The 22,409-nt window shown below is 32.6% G+C and overlaps 1 protein-coding gene across 2 annotated transcripts in view; it reads right to left on the reverse strand.

Moving 5' to 3' along the window:
• The window catches only part of LOC115888454 (sorting nexin-2), a 38,678-nt gene extending 16,744 nt beyond the window's left edge, over nt 1–21,934 (reverse strand). The window contains exons 1-5 of one of the 2 annotated variants that reach the window (XM_030908197.1): nt 21,621–21,934; nt 21,424–21,561; nt 20,888–21,134; nt 3,992–4,153; nt 3,808–3,929 (exon numbers count right to left, since the gene is read on the reverse strand). In XM_030908197.1, coding sequence (XP_030764057.1) covers nt 3,808–3,929; nt 3,992–4,153; nt 20,888–21,134; nt 21,424–21,561; nt 21,621–21,716 — 765 coding nt within the window. In that variant the 5' untranslated portion in view covers nt 21,717–21,934. Of the gene's footprint in view, nt 1–3,807; nt 3,930–3,991; nt 4,154–20,887; nt 21,135–21,211; nt 21,269–21,423; nt 21,562–21,620 lie in introns of those variants that run through there. The other variant, XM_030908198.1, reaches the window with a different exon arrangement.
• Between the last annotated feature and the right edge of the window lie 475 nt (nt 21,935–22,409).

The following is a 22,409-nucleotide window of genomic DNA, read 5'->3' on the forward strand; positions in this document are numbered from 1 at the left end:
GTAGAGGAATCACCCCTTATAAATCAATGCCATTCGGCGCTTAAAGATTTTCAAAGGAAAATATTAAATTTAGAAATTTCTTTTATACATTGGAAAATTAAGCAATTAGAATCTAACAAAATATTAGCTGTCAATGATCTGAAAAACACTTTAAATACATCAGATCTTGATAGATTTAAGAATAGCCAAGAAAAGTTTTATTGTAATCAATTAAAAAAAATAAAAGCCAAACAAATAAATAAGTTCAATAAACTTGTTAAATTACAAAATCCTATACAAAGGGTCGAAGTAAATAATAAATGGATTGTAAATCACAGTGATGTAGATGTACCAAATGAGGTACAGTATATACTAAGTTTAGGAGAAAATTTTAATTTACCTTACGAAAAAGGAAATGAACCTTTAAAAGACCTAATTATAGATTTGGAGTATATTTTAGATATGTTCGAAGACGAGACGAGCATTCAAATACGAAATCAATGTATAAATGTTACAACAAACTTTGTTCGTTCCAATAAGCCTTTAAGTTTTCAAAGAAAGCAATTTCAAAACATGATAAAACAAACGGCTATTTTTCTTAGTAAGAATAAAGATAATATATTAGTATTAAAGGCAGATAAGGGTAATACTACCGTTATCATTAATAGAACTGAATATCTAGAAAAATCTCAAAATATTCTAAGAGATGAAACGACATATAAAAAATTAAAAAAAGATCCAACGATAACAGTTCAAAATAAAAACAAAAAAATTATTGACACTTTAGTAAGAGAAGGTTTTATTGACAACGAGCAAGGTAAGAAATTAAAAACTGGTGCTGCTAATCCACCGAAGATTTATTTTCAGCCAAAAATACATAAAAATAATCGACCTTTCAGACCCATAGTATCGTTTGTGGGATCACCTCTGTACTCTCTGACAGGCTTTTTAGCATCTCTTTTAAGTGGTATGTTTGTCAAGAACGACAGTTATGTCCGAAATTCATTTGAATTTGTTAATGATATAAAAAGCATTAAATTACCTAAAGATTATCAACTCATATCTTTGGACGTTATATCACTTTTTACTAACATTCCTACAGATATAGTAATTAATATAGTTAATAAGAAATGGCATCTTATAGAAAATGAAATAAAAAATTCCCTTACATAGATTTGTTGAACTGTTAACATTTATTTTTGATAACAACTACTTTCAATACCAAGATGAGTTTTATCAACAGATATATGGACTGGGAATGGGTAATTGTTTATCACCGATTTGTTCTGATTTAGTTATGCAGGATTTACAGGATCAATGTATTAAAAAACTTCCTTTTCAATTGCCGTTTTTTAAACGTTATGTTGATGATATTATAACTTCAATTCCTATTAATCAAGAACAAAGTAAATTAGACATATTTAATTGTTATCACCCTAAACTACAATTTACATTGGAGAAAGAAATAAACAACAGCATAGCATTCCTTGACGTGAGACTAATTAGACACAATCAATTAATAGAGACAGATTGGTATCACAAGCCGACATTCTCTGAGAGATTTCTCAATTATTCCTCCGAACATTCTTTGAAACAAAAAATTAATGTTATTAATAACCTGAAAATCAGAGCTACATCACTATCATCAATTAATTTTCATAATAAAAATTTAAAATATATATCGAAAGCATGTTGATTAAAAATAATTATCCAATATCTATGATTAAAAAAATTCTTAACAAGAAAACCGTTGTAAAATCTACTAACCAAAATGATAGAGAAGTTTATTGTAAAATACCTTATATCGACTGTCTGTCAGAACAAATTAAAAACACATTTATGGGTCATACTACAAATAAACAGGAAAAAAATAAAAATTACAACAAGGAGTCATAACACCATAAAGAGACGGTTCTTTTCAAAAACAAAATCAAAGAATAAAAAAGAACTGAAATCCGGCATAATATATAACATTCCTTGTACTCAATGTCCTAAAAGCTATGTTGGGCAGACCGGTAGATATTTAAAACAAAGATTGAATGAACAAAAAATGATCAAAGGAACTTTCTTTTGAAATCTAATCCTACCGCATTAGTAGAACACAAAATAGAGACAGGCCATAACTTCGATTTTGACAATACCACTATTTTACAATCACAATCTAATTATAAGAAAAGATTATTTGCAGAGATGATAGAAATCCAAAAAAACAAAAATTGCGTTAATAAAAGAACAGACGTAGAAAACCTGAGTACAGCATATTTTAATATTCTTTCAAAAATTAAATAATATAACTTCAAAATAATGGTTTAAATCCAAATAGTATTTTTATATGTTTCTTTTTTCAACTGTTCTTTATCTCCAGGTAAAAATTATATTAGTATTTTATCAACTAGAATTAGTTGCTCTCTGTATACGGTCAACGTAGGTACATCTGCACTGCTTGTCTGTGAAAGGAAAATATTTTCGTGATATTTCTCTATACATAATTGTGTTATATGTTTTTTTTATGTAAGTGTGTTATGTGTTTTAAAAGGAAAAAAGGGATATATACCACTCCCTTCTATACCATCCGTGTATTAATGGATATGACTAAGAAAGTCCAGATTTAAATGTGAGTAACATATACATTTATTTTATTTAATTGTTAACATTAGGGTAGTTTTACCAATTGTATATGTGTGGAATTCCACTGATATGTATTTTAAGTTGTTTGTTAAATTTTTTGAAAAAAAACTTTTATTTGATTGTAATTTTTGCTCTCTTAACTTTGTAGTGTCCTGAAGATGCAAATAAATTTTGCGAAACGTCGACAAATTTAAAAAAAAGGACTTCTGTTGATTTCTTTCGATCCTAATCCAATTTATAAAAAAAGAACACATTATGTAGGATTCTTGATTCAACTTTTCTTGGCCATACATTTTCGAGGATACATTGACCGGTGAACATTACTTACGTTTTTTTAGAGAACGGTTTTCAAGACATGTTAGAAAAGTTAAATTTAGATACTCGCGCATCAATAGAGTGGTTCCAACATGACTTTCATTATGATACCCCCCGATAACGAATGTACAATACATTGTACATACAGAATGTTTAGGAGGGGAGTTTAATTAACCAATACCCCAATAATGGAAGAAATGTTAAAAATTATTTATATCATAATTACGCAAACTCAGGGATAGGAAGAGGTGAACCAATTGGATGGGCCTCCTCAATCTGTGAGAATAGCTAGTAATACAGTTTTAAAAAGATGCATTTATGTACTCAAAACAATGGCGGATTTTTTGAATATTTTCTAAAATAATTTAAAGTAAAATTTAGTAGTGATATTATTTTTTAAGTTTGTGTTTGTGTAATGTAAATAATTGTAAAGAACTGTTTAATAATATATTCTGTCTTTTTATAAGTTGTAAATCATAACAGAATAAGAATACTATGCCAACTCAGTGAAATTAGTCAAGAAAGATAAGAATTGGCTATAACTCAATAATTTTTCGAAAAAACATATAGCTTATATCGCTTAAAAGCCTAAAAAATGGCGCTTTTTATGAAGTCATGGTCAACTACGATTTCCATTTAAAAAAAAATGTTAATGTGTTAATACATAAGAGTGACACAACTGTCACTGTCATGTATCCACTCGGACAGACTATAAGTTGTAGTCAACTGAAAAACGTATACTGAATTTCATTTTGTAAATTTGAATTTAACCGGTATTACTGTAACATGTTTAATCACAAAATATTTTAGAACTTCTATATGTTCACTCATTTCTCTAAAAATTGTATTGAAACAAAATTACTAATATTAACAATGACATCTTACTGGATCAGATTCATCCATTTTATATGTTATTTTATTAACAGTTTCTCCTACTTTGTTGAACAACCTCATAACACCTGCACTACTCAGAGCAGAAGTACTTGTAGCTTTCGGCAATTCAATATCTAAAAAAATAATTATAAATTTGTATAATACAATAAAACAATATAATTATATATAAGATTACCATATTCTAAAAACTCTCTAAAATCAGGATCCATTATAAGTACAGGATGTTGAGCTGTTCTGCGCAGATACCTCTCTAAGGAAGCTTTCCTTCTTTCTACGAAATCACTGCCATTGTTTTGATTGCCTTCTGTGCTACTACCCATTTTAATTTTAGTCATTCCTAAAATAAATATAAAATTTGAATGGTATAAAAAAGTAAATATACAGTTGATACAATACACGTTACATTTTTTTTTATTTGTAGTTTGCTGGGATGTAAGTATTTTTATGAATATGATAATTATTTTCATAAGCGTCAATCAATGACCTCTAAATAAAATAGACGCCGTTAGTTACATTTTGGAGAAATCCTTCATTGCCTTAGAAAAAACTGCATGTTTGCCAAACTACAACTATACCCAGACTTAAAGGGAAATTTTATTTTGTACATACGTAAATATAGCTAAACCACGAATTCCAAATATAAATTATGATCTAGAATCTAGAATACTTTAACGATGTACTTAAACAGCCGTTAAACGGTAGCCTAGTAAAATGCCGTTAATAGATATTGTGACGTCGTTCATGTCGGTGGAAAGTAATGCCTAACCTTAAACGTTTGCACTTGTGTCACAGCAAGAGCACTTGTGTCTAGCCCTAGCAGGCAACTATTAAGCCCGACCATTCACGTTAGAGCTTTTGACAAACACAAATGAATTAACACCCTTCAAATAACCACGCTAACCAACCTGATTGGTCAAGCTTAATAGTTAACTGCTAGGGCTAGACACTTCTTGCAAGAGCACCTGTGGGTCAGTGGCTGAGGCTATCGCTTCGTAAGCGAATGGTCCGTGGTTCAAATCTCACGCCGAACAAGATTTTTTTATATTTTTTTTGCTCTTATTGCATTGGTTTCACTCTTTTTGGTTGGATTGGTTTAGTTATTTGGCGGGTTGGTTAGCGTGGTTATTTGGAGGGTGTTAATTCATTGGTTAGTTGGTTATTTGGTGGGGTTGGTTGATTTTTACTAATTTATATTTGTTTTTTATATTTTTTATCAGTGTCGAGGTTAGTTGCGTTGGTTAAGTTGGTTATTTGGAGGGGTGGATAGCGTTGGTTAGTCCTTATAAAATTCCTATATTTCATAAAGCCGTCAAGTGCGTCACATCAACGACGTCATACCTATTAACGGCATTTTAGTAAGCTACCGTTTAACGGCAGTTTAAGTACAGCCATACTTTAAACTGATAATAATAAAAAAGAAAACAATCGACAACGTCGTAACGCCAGCTGATGCCGAAAACGTACGAATTTTACTCACTTTACTCCTAAATTTAGCCAGTAACAAAACAGCCAGTTCGAATTCATTCATAAATTGCTCTACGGCGTTGCCAATGTGTTGTGGTTTTTCGAAATGTTTTAGGAGGTGATTTCCGGATATTTTAGTGTTTTGTGGTCTTGTTTTTAGTGATTTTATTGAGAAACAGTAAGACAATAGGGCGAACTTGCAAAATTTACAGAAATAGATACAATTTAAACCTAGGAGTTTGTTTTCGAAGGTGAGCAAGGCTATGCTATATCAGTGCCGAAAGGTAAAATAGGGAAAATTCTTTGGAAATATTAGTAAATCATACAGTTTTGGAATGTACCGTTATAAGTAATGAACCAACTGTAATCGGGAGATTAATATATTTAACAGAAATTGATATTTTAAATATAATTCTAACTATCTTGACCAATATCTTGACCAACAATCATTTTCTGACGCTCGAAATCAACAAACCCCGACATTCAACTGTTTCATTCAAAGCCTACGACTCCGCTACTCGCAAACATCAGCGGACACGGGGTGCAGGCACGGCGCACAGTGATGCAGAAGTTCCTAAACGCGACAGAAAATCAAAATATCACAAGTATTTTTTCTTAATTATAATTTCACTCGTATAGTTCCTAATAGACCATATTTTCAGAATCGTGAAGATTTTTGAATGAAAACGGGCCCATTATTAATCCCTGATAAGAAATGTTCGAGCTTATAAAATTATTAGCTGAAGCTAAAATATTTTGATTAAATAAAATTAGTGCGTTTAACGTTGGTGATAAATTAGTTAAAAACTGATGGTACTCTGAGAAAGTACAATGTTTTCAACTGTTTTTCCTCATGGTAATTCTAGTTTTAACTTCCCTGTGGTACCATAAAAGAAACAATAAAGACCTTGATGAAATTAAGAACTGCTTAATCTAAAATCACATTTTATGTAAGCTAATACAAAATGCTCCAAATTGCTCCAAAAAATATGATGTAGGTTGCAATTATTAGCCTTTTTTCTTCATAACTACGAAGTTTCATGACCAACATTAGCCCACAAATACCCTTTAGGTTGCCTAACTCTCCCGAAAACCATGGTTTAGTTTCCCAAAATAAATTATGTATGACAGTAATATTACTGGGTGTTTCTTAGGTGCTGTAAAATATTGTTGTTGGTTATTTTTAATTAGATTTAGAAAGAAAACTGTAATATATTTTCTCTAATTCAATTTAATTTTTGATATACAAAGTACATATTCAAATTTAAAAATACTTTTTATTGTGTAATTTTAACTAACTTTTCCCTGTTAAGTCTAAGTATTTATTCGTTTTGTGCTTATATGACATTAAATTTAATATTATTAGAAATCTCATTAATTTTGAATAATTATTGTTAATATAAACTAAAAAGACGTGTCAATGTGTCTATCATGCGTCAATATTCATTCAACAACTTTTATCAAGAATGTCACGCACCTCCTAGATACTAATTTTCTCGGATATAGTAAGAGATCACCAAGACTTCTCCTGTCAAGTAAAATAGAACAGCATCCAAAGGCTCCAAAACTTATTATAGATTAAATTATTCTATTTTTTTTATCCATTTGCTAAATCCATCTTAAATATATTATCCATCTTATCTAGAAGCTTTAGGATAATTTTTAGTTTCTTTTTCTTGCGTATTAAATTCTTGTAACTAAGTTCTAATTATCATCTAAGTATATTTTTACCACAGGTAATTACAGATATTTCTAAATTATAGCATATTTAAAAAAATAACTAAAATTAAATGGTAACTATTAAATTCTTGTAACTAAGTTCTAATTATCATCTAAGTATAATATTTTTACCACAGGTAATTACAGATATTTCTAAATTATAGAACATTTAAAAATATAACTAAAATTAAATGGTTGTAAGTGAACAACTGCTTACATCTAATGCGAAAAGAGCGCTCAGTCTTTTAGATGTTTTGGTGTTACCCTTAATCAAGGGTGTTACTTTCATTAATATCAACTACATAAAATATACAGATGTATTTACTTTCTTTTTTTTTTCTTTTTTTTCTCATGGAAATGAATGTCAATATCTTGAATTTAAGTAATACTTATTGGTAACTAGTTCTGAAAAAAGGATTAATTATAGTAAAAACGAAACGCTAATTCTATTGTAAGAGGCTGAAAATAAAACCCTGTATATTTATTAATGTGTTTACACAAACTTTTTTTGATTTTTTAAACTTTACAAAGAATAGAGTATTAAATTAATATGCTATTGAAGACAGAATAATATAATTAAATATTTTACAACCCATTTTTTATTTTTTACAGCCAATTTAAGTACCCACTGTATACATAATTCAATTTTCTGAATTCCAAACATCACTTATACACTTAGAAAACCACATTTAACAAAAATAATTTTAAAAAATGTAGCAGTAAGCTGAGAAATTATTTTTTGCCACTTTTCGCGTTTTTGGCATCACTGTGCGGCGCCGGCGCCGACGTGACGACTGCCTATCATAAGGATCATAGGCGTCGATAACACATTACATTAAGTTAGTTTGGTCACGTTTAGTTTTATTGAATATTTTTCCGCATAATATTTAAATATTATCAAAACAAAATATTAATGTGTTGAAAAAATATATAAAAAATTGTCACAATTCCGAAAAATGCTCAATAGTGAAATATATTGATTGCTTTGAATAAGAAGACTAAGGAAGGAGCCTGTCAAAAATCTTAGGTCCGCCGCGATGGGACTCAAATATGGCCGACTTAAATTTCGGTTTATCAGTGCCGTTCTAATTTTATTTAAAAAATGTAAAACTATGATGTAGGGTACACGTGGGGTAGACTCAATAATTTGTTGTTTTATTTTACGTTGTGAATAAATGTTGGTTGTTATTAAAATTGTTATAAAAACATATTGTTATAATAAAAATAGATAAGTTTTAATAATTATTTATTAACACAAACATCCGATACGCTACTGAAGCAGGTAAGTCAAACTGACGTATCTAAATTCTTTGACATCTAATCTTTGACAAGTAGTAAATAAAGCAAAAATGCAAGAAAAAATATATAATTAGTTAATTTAAATGAATTTCATAAATGATCGGTTTACTACACGTATGTATATTATACAGGGTGAGTTTCCTACGATGTTCTCTATGGGCATCTTGGAAACTACTGGAGATAGAGAGTCGGTTAAATGGGGAAAGAATTGCAGTTTTGTGGGGTCATAAATATGTGCAATAGATTTTGAAGAAGTTCATGGCTTACTAGACATTTCGAAAAAAACAAATTTTGGCTATTTTAAAAATTGTCCCTAATTCCATTATAATCTATTTTAGACAAAAAATGTTCAGATAAAAGTTGTAGATAATCACATTTCTAATGAGATTGTGTTCTCCGATTTTTTCTAAAGCCTGTCATTTTTGACATATGACACAAACATATGTTTTTTAAATGGAAACCATAGTTGGCGATGACTTCATAAAAAGCACCATTTTTTAAGCTTTTCAGCGATATAAGCTATAATATGTTTCTTTTAAAAAATTACTGAGTTATAGCCAATTCTTATCTTTCTTGACTAATTTCACTTAGTTAGCCATGGAAACAAGTTCAATCGTCGTTGCTCTCAGAAATGTGGAATTGTCACATCCAATATTTGTAAATTAAAATAAACAAAAATTGTAAATATGAGTTTTTCAAATGAATAAAAGCGTGTAGGATTATTGGTTCAACTTTTCTTGGCCATACAGTTTCGAGAATACGTTGACCGGTGAACGTTACTTATGTTTCTTAGAGAACGGTTTTCAAGACGGTTTCCCAACAATGTAATTAACCGTAAAAATCTCGTGACGTCACCAACTGGAGGCCCAACTCTATTTAGCAGCGTTGATAATTTCCCGATAAAAGTTCAAATTGTGGATCTTTTTTCACTCGCCAGATATATTTCGAAGTTTAAAAATGAGTTTTAGTAGAATTTTTTAAAATATTATAGTATATAAAAATAGTTTTAATAGAATACGGAAAAAATCATACCAGTCAATAAATGTTTATCTCTCACTTTTTATCAATATTTTAAGTTCACAATAGTGTATAATATGAGAAAAAAACAATAAAAAATAGATATTTTTTATAGTATATATTATGTATTTTATCGATATTTCACGGCCCCCTGCTCCGGGGGGACAGCGCGGAGTCGCGTGGCGGCGCCTGTCGTAGCGCGTAGCGGAGTGGTATTAGATTCATCGGTATGTGTGCGGACGTGGTAATTATAATCGATAATAGAATGGTGAAAAAAGTTATAAATCTGTAAAAAGAGGTGTTTAAACTATAAAGTGATTATAAGTGTGTGCAATTATACAATTTAAAAGGTATAATGCCTTATAATGTCTAAATAATAAGATGTGAATATTATATTTAAAGCTATATTTCTTCTGTTTTCTCAAATATATTTATATATATTTTCTAAAGCATTTACTTATCTTTTACCTCACCTCAAACCCCTCATATATGAAAGTTACATAAACTACACCCTCTTCATCAATTAACTACATGTAATGTAGTTTATGTAGTTTTTAAGAGTAACATGTAGTTTTCCGAACCCTGGTAGTAATATTGATCAAATTATTAGTCACGCTTGTTATTTACTAAATTCTTTAAAATGCGATGAAAATAATAAAATATTTCTAACTTTTATCTGTGTTCAATATTAAAGTTATTAACTTGAGTTGAGTAACAGGTTGAGCTTGAAGTAATAAAATATTGTTTTAATGAGTAAAATATGAGGTATGTTTTACTAGAGAACTTGGAAACTGATCCTCTTGAAAGTAGGTTTGGAAAATATAGACAGTTAGCCGGGAGTCAGTACAGTATTTGTGTTCGACATTTATATGAAGGCGAAAAGAAACTTAAGATTCAGTCATTAATGTCGCTAAAAATAATTTAACATTTTCAGACAACAATGATATTGAACAAAATTCACTTATAAAAAACCTTACTAAAGGCAGTCTTGGATTTCCAAAAGATGAAATAACTAATATAGTTTTATTTGAATATATAATTTTTAACAAAATCTTGCAACGCCATGAGGAGTTTCTCAAAATTCACAATGAAAAAATATTTTTATCAAAAATATCTTTGGATTACATTAAAAGTAATAACACCATTATTAAAATTTCCGCAACGTATTATTTATAATGCTAAGTTATTGTAAAAATTGTCATAAATTCTATTAGACATACACATCTGAAAAACTACTGTTGTTAAAAAATAAATGATAGACTTGGAAAAGGAAATAAAAGAAACTTAGACACACTTACAGCATAAATAAATACAATGACGAAGGATAATGTGAGATTACATCAATCTATCATTATACAGGTTATTAACTCCATAGTTACTTATAGGGGAACAGAATGGCAACAGTGCCTATTGAGAACGCATGCATTATTGATTTTTCTGCCGACTCGTCCCGTCGCGTCGTCTATCGACGAGCGGGCCGAGGTTGCCATATTTCAACCGTAAAGCTCTTGCCGCGAGTAATGAACAAATTAACAACCTGTATATCAATCTGATGTTTTTCAAATTTTATGTTTAATTATTATTTATTAAAAATTCGTGCAAAGTTTATATCCATTATATACGTATAAAGTGTATCAAATGCAATCAAAGTTTAGGCCTCCAGTTGATGATGTCACGAATAAGCTGCCCGGCCTTGTTATTACAGTGGTTACGGATCAGCCCATTTTTTTCCCACTTGCATAGAACCAGAAATGAATGTGTGATTCCTTTTTTTTGTCTTTCTATGAATGAAATGCTGGGTCTACTTTATTTAGAGGTCATTGGTGCCAATATTCTTTTAGATTTACTTCATATGTCTTTCATATGTATAAAGCCAACTATGAACAAATAAATGTATTTCTTGCAGAAAACTTGAATTTTGACCCTTCACATTTGGAAGAAAACAGATATGAAAAAATCACCAAAATTATTGACGAAGCTATTACAAAATTTGTCCCATTTACAACTAAAATAATCAATTCTAAAAAACCATGGCATAATCAGAATATTTTAAAAAAATTACTAACAAACGAAAATTATGGTATAAATAAAGGTTAAAATCGCCAACACCCGAAAACTATCTGCATACAGGGCGGAAAACAACACTCTAAAAAAACATAATACGCAAGGTGCTAGAACAAAACTACGAAAGAATCTAAATCGCTCTTCCCAGCTCACAAAACATTTTTTAAAATATATATAGAGACTCTGTCAACAAAAGTATCCAGTTTCACTCTTAAAAACCCCAACAATGGATTACCTATCATGGACGACTGTGACATTGCTGAGGAATTTGCACACCAGTTTGCATCAGTCTTTACGACAACCAATGACTTTTACATTCCAACGCTTTCACAGAGTTCTAGGCTTCTGCAAGAGATTACTAACATAGAATTTACAGAGTTCAACGTTAGCGAAGCCATTAAATATTAAAAACTGACAGCAGCCCGGGTCCAGATAGTATACCGACTGTTTTTCTTCAGAAATGTTGTCATGCCCTCGCACAACCTTTAGCATGTCTATTTAATGATTTACTAATATCTGGCAAATTTCCAGACACTTGGTCTCTTTCTTTTCGTTATCAACCGTCACAAAAAGGGAGAACAGCAGTTAGCTGGGCTATTACCGTAATAATTATTCTACCTAGCTGCATCTGTAAAATGCATGGAAAGGTAATCATTCGCACACTTACTCCATACCTAATGGAAGATGTCTTACCCAGCATACAGCATGGATTTCTTCCTGGTCGATCCACAATAACGAACATGACATCTTGGTCTTAGGCGATTGGCAGCAGCCTGTTGATAGAAAACCAAGAAACAGACGTCATCTATCTTGACTTTGAAAAGGCATTTGATAAAGTATCCCACAAGATGCTTCTTTATAAACTAAACACTAAACGGCATAAGAGGGAATTTATTCAAACTTATATCAAAGTTCCTAACCCGACGCTACTTCAAAGTCAGAATAAATGGATCTCTTTCAACTAAACACAAAGTGACCAGCGGTGTTCCTCAAGGCTCTGTGTAGGGCCCACTGTTGTTCCTCCTGTATATTAGCGATCTGGCAAGAGGCATAAAAACGAATATCATACTTTTTTTTGTGGATGATACAAAGTTATATGCAAATCCTGAAACGAGCTACGTCAATCTTCAACATGATCTAAAGTTGGTGGAATCCTGGGCCAAACAATGGAGAATGAAGCTGAATGAGGACAAATGCACTATTCGTAGCATTGGAATGAATTCTACGCACAAAACCTACACCCTAAATGAACTAAGTCTAAGACATGTAGAACAACAGGAAGATCTAGGGATTACAGTTACTGGAAACCTAAAATGGTATGTGCATATATCAAAGATTACTAAAAAGCAAATTCTTCCTCTTTCTTTATTTCATTCAAAAGAGCATTTCAAGACCGCTTTATTGATCTTATTTTAGATATACAAGTCCTACATTAGACCCAAAATAGAATATGGTCAAATAATATGGAGTCCCTATTTTCAGAAGGATATTGATCTCATCGAGAAAATTCAACGCAAAGTGACAAAAATGCCCCATGAAATTAAGGATCTAGAGTAGTGAAGATCGCTCTTGCGATGTTTTAAAATTCCGAACTTAAAACAGAGGCCGTTTGCGGGGGACCTGATAGAGACCTTCAAAAATTCTAAAATTGTTTCTTCTACACTTGCCCATTAAATATATACCATCCTTGCCAAATTCCACAACTTAGAGGCCACAGCAGACGCCTGGAAAAGGAAAGATCGTCCAAATTCCAGCGAAAAATTTTTTTGACTAACCGCATAGTGTACCCGTGGAACTCGCTGTCAGAAGAAAGAGTTTCAGTAACAAACTCTCATCATATTTAAACAAAATTGATCAAGAATGAATACCCTTGAGTTTCTGTAGCATTTGCAATTACGGCCCAGTAAACACTCGAAAAGAATTACGCGCCAACATAAAACACAGTAGAACACGGTATTTTAATAAACCGTCTTTCTATTTGTGAAATAATAATAATAATAATAATAATAATATCGAGGCGGGGCAGGAGGGCAAGCTGCTCCTGTTCGGAACCGTCGTGATGATCAGCTTGCAACAGATGACGACCCAGCACCGAATAATGGACTAGAACCCGCTAGAAGTGTTTTGCAGGACATACGCCCTACAACCCCCCTAGCAGGTAAAGCACGACAGAGGATGAAATGGACCGACGAAATTAACAAAAACCTACTCCTCTGTTACTTCACCGTTACTAATCTCCAACAAAATACAACAGGATATAGAAGTCAGTTATATCAGGCCTTTATGAACATCTATACAGAACTTAGGGAAATAATCACAGAACAAAGACTATCAGACCAAATTCGAGTCATAATAGGAAACAACAGAATATCTCCAACAGAAAGAGAAACTATAAGAAGACAAGCGGCCGAAGCCATACAAAATGAAGACGAACCACAAGCACAACAATCAGCTTCACCTACATCACACCCACAAACAATCACATCAGAAACACCCAAAACACATACCATGCTGACTAACACACAAAGTTCATCAGCAGAATCGTCGATAAAACACACCCAACACGAAACATCAATCCCGCCAACAAACACATGCCAACCATCTAACCAAATTGATGAAACATTTAATGAACTATACGCCCAATACCAGGGAGCAAATTACCTCACCAGGGAGTCATTACCAGACCACAAAACACACAAAACATCAAAAACACCATTGCAATAATTAATAACATCATAGGAAAAAGGATTGAGGAATCAAACAGCTGCCTAGACATTGAAGAAATTCTCACGCTCGTATACTGTGGAGCAGCAACAACTATGCGAACCCACGAACAGAAGAATAAAAACAACGACTTAACTAAAACTAAAGCAGCAATACCCCCATGGCAGCATCGGCTCCAGAAAAAGATAGCCACACTAAGGAAAGAAATTGGAGTCATAACACAACATTTGAAAGGAAAACTAAAAAAAGACCCCCGCAAAAACATATTACAGATATCAGCTCAGAAAATCACAGTAGAATATTAGAATACTAAAAACAACCAACTACGAGGCACAAGCAAAAAGATCTAAAACGAAATACAGAGAGCTTTAATGTAATTATCACGGGCCTTAAATATCGACAAAATGCTAATGTAACTGATATGGCTAGGACTATTTTTGATCACTTAAGTTTTGACAGTCTTCAAATAAAACAGTGCAATGCCCTTAATAAAAGGGAGAATTCCCCTATTGTGGTCAAACTAAACAACAAGGCGGATAAAACTACCTTGTTTAAAAGACGCAAGGAGATTGGCAAGATCACGGCGGAGTCATGTGGACTACAGGAAAAGTAACAAATTGCTACCTTTTAAATATATGTAAGTAATATAAAATAAAAATTGTCAAAAATTATTTAAGCTGCTCGTGATGCCAGGAAGCAAAAATTAGTACAAAGTGCCTACACCTTTAATGGCTCTGTTTATGTGAAAAAAACACCCACATCAGAGTCCCTAAAAGTCCTAAATGCAGAGAGTCTGAGAATTTTATAACTTCCAAGCTGCACATTAAGTTTTTCTTCATATCTGTGCTGTTTTTATACTTAAGGGATCCCCATCAGGATGGCTTTCTCACTTTTGTGTAATGTTCAAAATATACAGAGAGAGAGGAAACTATAGAACTCTCTATGTATACGGCTTGCCCTTATGATATTTACTTTATTCATACGAGCACCACCGAACGATTCTGTGGACAATGAAATTATCAATACGGGGGTGTACTCTTTATTTCGACGGGATAGGATAACTACATGTTCCAAGAAAAGTGGATGGTGGTGGTGTTTCATAAGTGGAGAGAAAACGGCAAATTTAACTCCCATTTCCTGAGCAACTTGAGGAGTTTCAGAAACCAGTGATGGAGAAGACATTTGGGTGCTTTTAACGGTTGGTAACTTTAAGATTTATCTTGTGTGTGTATGCCGGCACACGACGCAAGAATGTTAATTGTATACATGCTTTTTACCTTAAATTAAGAACTAAACCTAGATAAATTAAAAAACTGCCGCTATGCTTAATGTTGTGGTGAACTTCAATTTATAAGACTACAGGTCATTGGTTGAGGTGATACACAATATGGATTCACATTAAAATTGGAAACTCATTATGAGGTATACGGTTGTAAGAACTGGCGAAACCGAGTATGTTTATTTTCTCAAATATTTTTTTTTTTTTATTTTTAAACTAATTTAGGTTTTAGGTTTATATTTTGTGTCAATATTATATTTGTTTATATATATATATGCGAGAGATACAATAAATGTCTCCCACTGATACAAATCAATAAGACGTTATTAGACCTAAGTGTTATTGCTAATCATTTTTTTTATATAAGCTCAATTTAGTTGCATCGTTTCTGATACTCCACTCCTCTGTTTCTGTGAAAGAGTTGGTCACTTCACGTATTTATTATGTATGGAATATTTCTCTAAAAAGAAATATACGTAAAAAAAAAAAAAAAATTATTTTACAATATAAACACTTGAGCTCCCTGATGCAAAACTTAAATGAGGATAGAGAGCTGTAAACGATGATAATAAACTGTGAGAATCTCTATTATATAAACACAAGGAACCAATTAGTAGTAAATACAAGACATAGAGATTGCTTGAGAGAAATGGAGTCTCTATCAGCTTAGGAACGAACAGCTTGCTACTCACAAACACACTATCAGAGAGTAAATAGTTATGGAGAGAATGTCAGAAAAGATATTATCTATTGATCTATCCAATAAATCCTTATGAGGAAAAACTCACAAAAAACCATAATACAAAACAATGTCCCACAATCCTTAAAAAAAAATAGACATTATTTAATAAATTAGTACACAAGCCTATAATTCTAATTCTCTACAAGAAATACCTAATTAAATCTCAATTATTCTAACTTAAGAAAATGTAAAATACACACGAAAAAAAATGGAAATAATTAGAGAAAAATGAGAATGAAAAGTATTTTTTTTTTTTTTTTTATATTTTATTTTAAAATCAACAAAGTAAAATAGAGACAATTAGTAGTGACTATCAATCTTATGTATCCACTATAGAGAATAGAAATACCTAACAACAAATAAAAAATTTGGCATTATGTGATCAAAAAAAGAGGGTCAACATAGCGGGGAACAATCCGGGAGAGATGAGGTTTGTGAATCGGGTAAGTCGATGGGATGGAGCCCTAGATTGCTGATTGATGTTGTTTTGACGATTTTAAACGATTGTTTCGCAGAGTGGTGTAATTGTACCCACAAGGTACGTCAGCTCCAATAAATAGGTCATCACAAAAATAGGTATATTTAGCTCAAATGGCCATATATGTAATAAGTCATTGTCTAGTGTGTTGTTAACCGCCGGCGAGATTAGAGGTCAAGCTTTTCGAGCGGGCAGAATCTAAAATAAAAATAGGGGCGAGGCCCTGATAAATCCCAGCCTTATCATTCGACGGAAAAAAATTGCGACGGCTTTTCGCTTTGAGCATACCACTAAACATTTTTTTTTTTTTTTTTTTTTTTTTCTCTCTCTCTCTCTTCTGGAGTGTTCCCAGACACATGGAAAGTTTCTGCCATCAACCGCCCATCTTTAAGAAGGCAAGAAGTTGCGACGTATCGAACAAATTATCGGCGCCATCAGCAAATTAATGTACTTTCTACCACCAACTTTTTTGAAACAGCCTAAAGTATACCCCCACTCATTTTTTCATTTTGAGTACATCGCTGATACTTACTATCAACCCCCCAGAGACAGTAATTGCGTCTCTTCCCTTAAAAAGGAATCTAGAACCTCAAAATCTCATGGAAATTACTGCAACCATACATATACTGTACAGCCATTTGACTCGAGTTGTTGGTTGAAGGTGCACCACTCCGTGTCCATATTATTACACGATACTCAGCAAAGCATTTGATAAGATCAGCCATGAAAATTAATCGATTCACGGTGCTAGAGGAGGGAACTGGAAGTCTGTGGAGAAATCGTGCCTGGAGATTGTTGGAGTCTTAATTTGCTTATAGATGTCTATCATCGTGTTGTGGCGTCTCTGTGGGCCCTTTTTTGGCTCGATGTTAGCACTTTTCCTCCGTACCACTCAGGGGGGTTCCACCGAGGAGTTCTCATCTTCGTGCTGGCCCGCTTTCTCTTTAGTAGTGTATATTAATGTGGGTATAAAAATAACTCACGCTTAATGTTTGAATAACTGCCTGTTTCCTCTTGCTAACGTGCTGATGATCTGAAGATCTTTCTCAGAGTTAATTCCATGTCAGATTGTGAAATTCTACAAGCTAGTCTTGAGAGGCTGATCGAGTTTTGCAATGAAAATCAGTTATTACACTTTTTGAAATCCTGACAAAGTGTGTTCTGTGTTTGTCGTTCACTCGGAAGTCGACATTTACTTTTTGCATCCTACAATCAATAACTATAAATTATAAAACAAATTGGTAAGTTGTGTTTATAAACTAACGAGTACCATATAAAAGACCTAGGGATTAGCTGTTTCGTGTTGTACTCTAGAAAAATTGGAGAGCACCATATTATGATAAAACTGGTTAATGAATTGTAATAGAGCCATATAGGATATACAGTTAAAAGAAATATGATGTGATTTCAATAAATCCAAAGATTTTTGACTCACTGACTGTTTCACCTATTACAATATGTATTATATAGTAGACCAAGACGAATCTCCCGCATAAGTAATGTCAAATAATGAGAGCCCCTGGCAACATAGAGAGAGAGATGGAGATAGAAGACTGGGAAAAATCAAACAAGAAATTTTTTTTATAAATTATATATTTGACTATATTTATTATTTACAGCGTGAATCAGAGCAACCACGCGGCGCGGCGGCGCTTCAAAATTCTTGAATTGGAAAAGAGACGTACTCTGTCTAGACAATTATTAAAATTTGTTTAAGAATCATTAAATAAATTTCTGTCGTAGCTCTATCGGCGCGAGAGATAATTCCACTATCGGAAGAAGTTAAGAAGTTTAAGTGTTGCCTAGTCCGACTATTTGGCACATGACCGGGGGTTCAATGACGCTCTTTTGGGTTCCATAATCAGGGACCAATGTAGTTCAACGCATGAGAATTGGTGCACCAGTTGGTTGAGGATGGTTAGGGTCTGCTGAAACTTGTTGAAGTTGGGTTCTGATTTCAGTGAAATATAAATTTTTTATACCTTATCCTCCAGTACAAGAACAACATCTACTAAACCTTTAGAAATAGGCTTATAAGTGTTGAAAATATTTATGAAAGAGTATACGATCTCTCTGTCTCTGACTGAGGTACTAGATGAGTATATATAGACTACAGGGACCTGTAAAACGCACTACCTCTATTCATTGTATTAAAAAGTTAAGAAATCATAAGAGGTAGTAGTATTAGTCACATGATAGTCTACTTGTTTTATCTAACTTATAAGATATTAATGTTAATGTCTTACGAAAAAAAAACCAGTGATAGTTTTTATTTTTTAAAAAATGTTAAATTGTAAAACGGTCATAATTTATCATGGAATACTTAAGTATTAATGGGAGAGAATATATTTATGTATATTAAAAAAAAAAAAAAATAAAAATCAAAAAAGAAAAATAAATGTATTTTTTCATAGATATAAATTAAATAATATAAAAATTATATAAAATAACATTCTCTAATAAACAGACTCACCAAATAACAATACTCAGAGAATGGAATGGAAATAGAGAATGAAAACAACAATATCAATGAGAGCGCGCTCAGCGCTAACTCTCGAGTGATAACCTACAAAAAAACCAGAGATTAGAGAAGCACTGTAATCATAATAACATGAGCAGCACATAGCTCAAATACAAAACAGCAAATAGAAATATAATATTACTCACGATAAAAGCTAGTAACGCTGGAGTCGCACGGTTAGAGAACACCCAAAGATGAAAAGAGCAATAAATACCTAATGCTACTCCGCGTCCCGTTCCTGTAACCTTATTCATTAAGGCTTATGGCGTGAGTAAAATGGAGAGTGACATCACAGAATTAGAAAGAACTCTGACCGCAGGCTCTAACAAGCAATACAACACATGCTACAAGTACCCGTATACACACCATATATAACAACGCGGGTAACAGAAAAGATTCTACGACTAAAAAGAAAATGTATGACACGGCAACGGGGACACTTATCGGACAAGAACATGATACTACAAGCAAACAACACCACACACCATCGAGACATCACTTTTTTCAGAGACGAAGCGTTCACCACAGCCCTCTATCCCCCCGTAACCACTTATCCCGAATCACCCCCTCCCAATTATTCTCTTTCAACCTCACCTCCACTCCATCAAGTGTACTCCCCCTAACACTTCAACTCCACATCGACACCCCATCACCCCAGTTGACTCCTCTTTGAACTTACCCATTTACACACATAACACGCACCGCTACAATGCGAGAGAAAAATGGAAATCCCAAGCCCTTAATGGATAAACATTTGATTACATGCAAACCAACTAACACAACCATACATTGACATAGCAGCATCCAATGCATGGCTTACTCAAGGTAATACTGACTGTTTGGGAACCATCGGACGAGAGGAGGAGAGATTACATAAATTAGCAATGCCTCAGGAAACCAGACTCATAATAGCGCGTCTCAAGCGAGATTACCAAGAAACTACATAATCAAAACCCCAAAACACTTCTCCATAGAACAAATGCAGACTTGTACAAGCAAACCGAAACTAAGAATCACTATAACCGGTCGGGATGCACTCACTATACTTTGCATTTTTCATGAACAATAACCACAGGCAAGAGAGACACACACGACTGATGTTTGCTCAGAAATAATTCCATTCAAGAAATAAGCAATAGAAATATTATTTTTGTTGTAGATTTCATTACTGCTACTTTAATTATAATTCACCATAATTACCTTAAACAAATATTCAAGCAGCTAAAACGTTCTAACGAAATAAGACAGGCCCATAGCTCTAAGCTGGAAAACCTGGTGATATAATCAACAGACAAAAACCACACACTACAACAAAACCAGACATCACGTTCATCCACAAACCAACCAAAACGACATACTTAATAGAGATATCCATAACAAATTCACAAATTCAAGAAAAAAACACTGGAAAAAATTTTGAGAGAATAATATAATACCCTTTAGTAAGATGAAATAAAGGCTCATGAATGCATGGCTACGTCGACATTGTAAAAATTTATATTCCAATAATAGTGTATAAACTAATGGATTGATCCCCAAAATCATTTTATACATGATAGTCTTGAAAGAGCGCCTTGAACTTTGCACAAAACTTTATTAATAAACCCATTTCAAAAAAACAGTTTTTCCTCCACACATGTAATATTACACGACAAGTCTTAAATACACAGTAAAAAGCGTTGACGCTTGACTTAAGTCCGCGGCTACGTTAAATACCGGAAAGTCCCGAGATTCAAGAACATAATAATATAAAATAATAGTTACCTATCACACTCTTTTCAGGTGCAGGTGGAATGATTCTCCCAACTTTTAAATATTTCTCAGTGAGCTTATCATGAAGACCAAGAAAATCACTAAATCTTCTAGTAACGGTAAAATTTGTCCTCTTGAATATTGGCATATTAGTTCTGGTTGTTACTCTGTAAGCAACATAGGCACCCATACCTTCACCCACTTTTTGAGTATCTCCAATTGATATTTCTAGAAATTCATCTCTACCTTCCAACTCAGCCTGAAAAAAATATTTAATAAATATATTAGAGGTAAAATGGAATATATAATTCCATTATTATTGTTTTAGTAGTTAACCATTCTATATTAAATTTTGAATCACTCTACAACTGTAAATAAAGAAATCAATAAAGCACACCTTAGTGCTGATTCATAAAAACTAGAAATGTTTTATTTACTGATAAAATATTTATTGTTTAAATGTGGTACCTAGATGAAATTTTCCACTATCATTTGTACAAGGTTTCTTAGAAATAGATGAGATCTTTAAGTATGATGAAAAATCTTACCGCCTCTAAAGAATCAGGTTCATGACTGATCGGTATGGTTTCCAATTCAGCCTTAGACTCGGACATTTTTAAATGTGAAATGTCTGCATCGTTGCTATCACCATTTGTTACATGGTGAGTACTATTTTCCACTGGACCCTAAAATTAGCGGCAGTAAAAAATATTAAGTTTTAAAATTAGAAATTGTATCAGTGTACTTGTCTAGCAGAAACAAAAAGGTCTTCTTCCTTGTCTCCGTTGTTAATATTAACATTTTCAAAAAAAGGGGGTGGATCAAGTTTATCCTCAGCCATAATTTGCAAGACTTCTAAATCTAAACGCCCCTTGTACCCGCCCCTTTTTTGGTTTTTATGTAGAAAATTGTCAGTAAATTCTGACTTAATGAAAAATTAATATTTACCCACTTTTACTTTAATTACTAGCAGCTATGTACAACAAATTTTTATCATGAATTTTAAACTAAAAATAAGATGACAAATGACAAATTGGCAAGTTAAATTATTGACATAAATTTTTGAAAATAGACTTGTTCAAAGGATTACTAATTTTAATCTTTGGTAAGATTTTGTCACTATATGTCAAAGATATAGAGATGGGAGAAAGTATAAAAATTAAATTATCTGCACTGTGGCTCCGACGAGTGCGCATTTCTTGACGCATCCAAAAAATTTCCAATGTGATGGCCGCCATGTTCGCGCTATCTCCACAAGGGACGATCAATAAGTAATAACTTTTTATTCTTAATAGGTAATAACCAGAGGTATACTTGTATTCATTTAAAACTTCCCAATATGGCGGACTTCAGTATGGGAGGCAGGGTTCGGAAAACTACATGTTACTTTTAAAAACTACATAAACTACATTACATGTAGTTAATGTAGTTTATGTAGAGGGTGTAGTTTATGTAACCTATGTATGTAACTTTTAAATATCAAAGGTTTGAGGTGAAGTTATAATAAGTTGAAGCTTTAAAAACACATAATGTA

Source organism: Sitophilus oryzae, unplaced genomic scaffold (assembly GCF_002938485.1).
Source record: "Sitophilus oryzae breed Bouriz unplaced genomic scaffold, Soryzae_2.0 scaffold_738_pilon_pilon, whole genome shotgun sequence".
NCBI lineage: Eukaryota > Metazoa > Arthropoda > Insecta > Coleoptera > Curculionidae > Sitophilus > Sitophilus oryzae.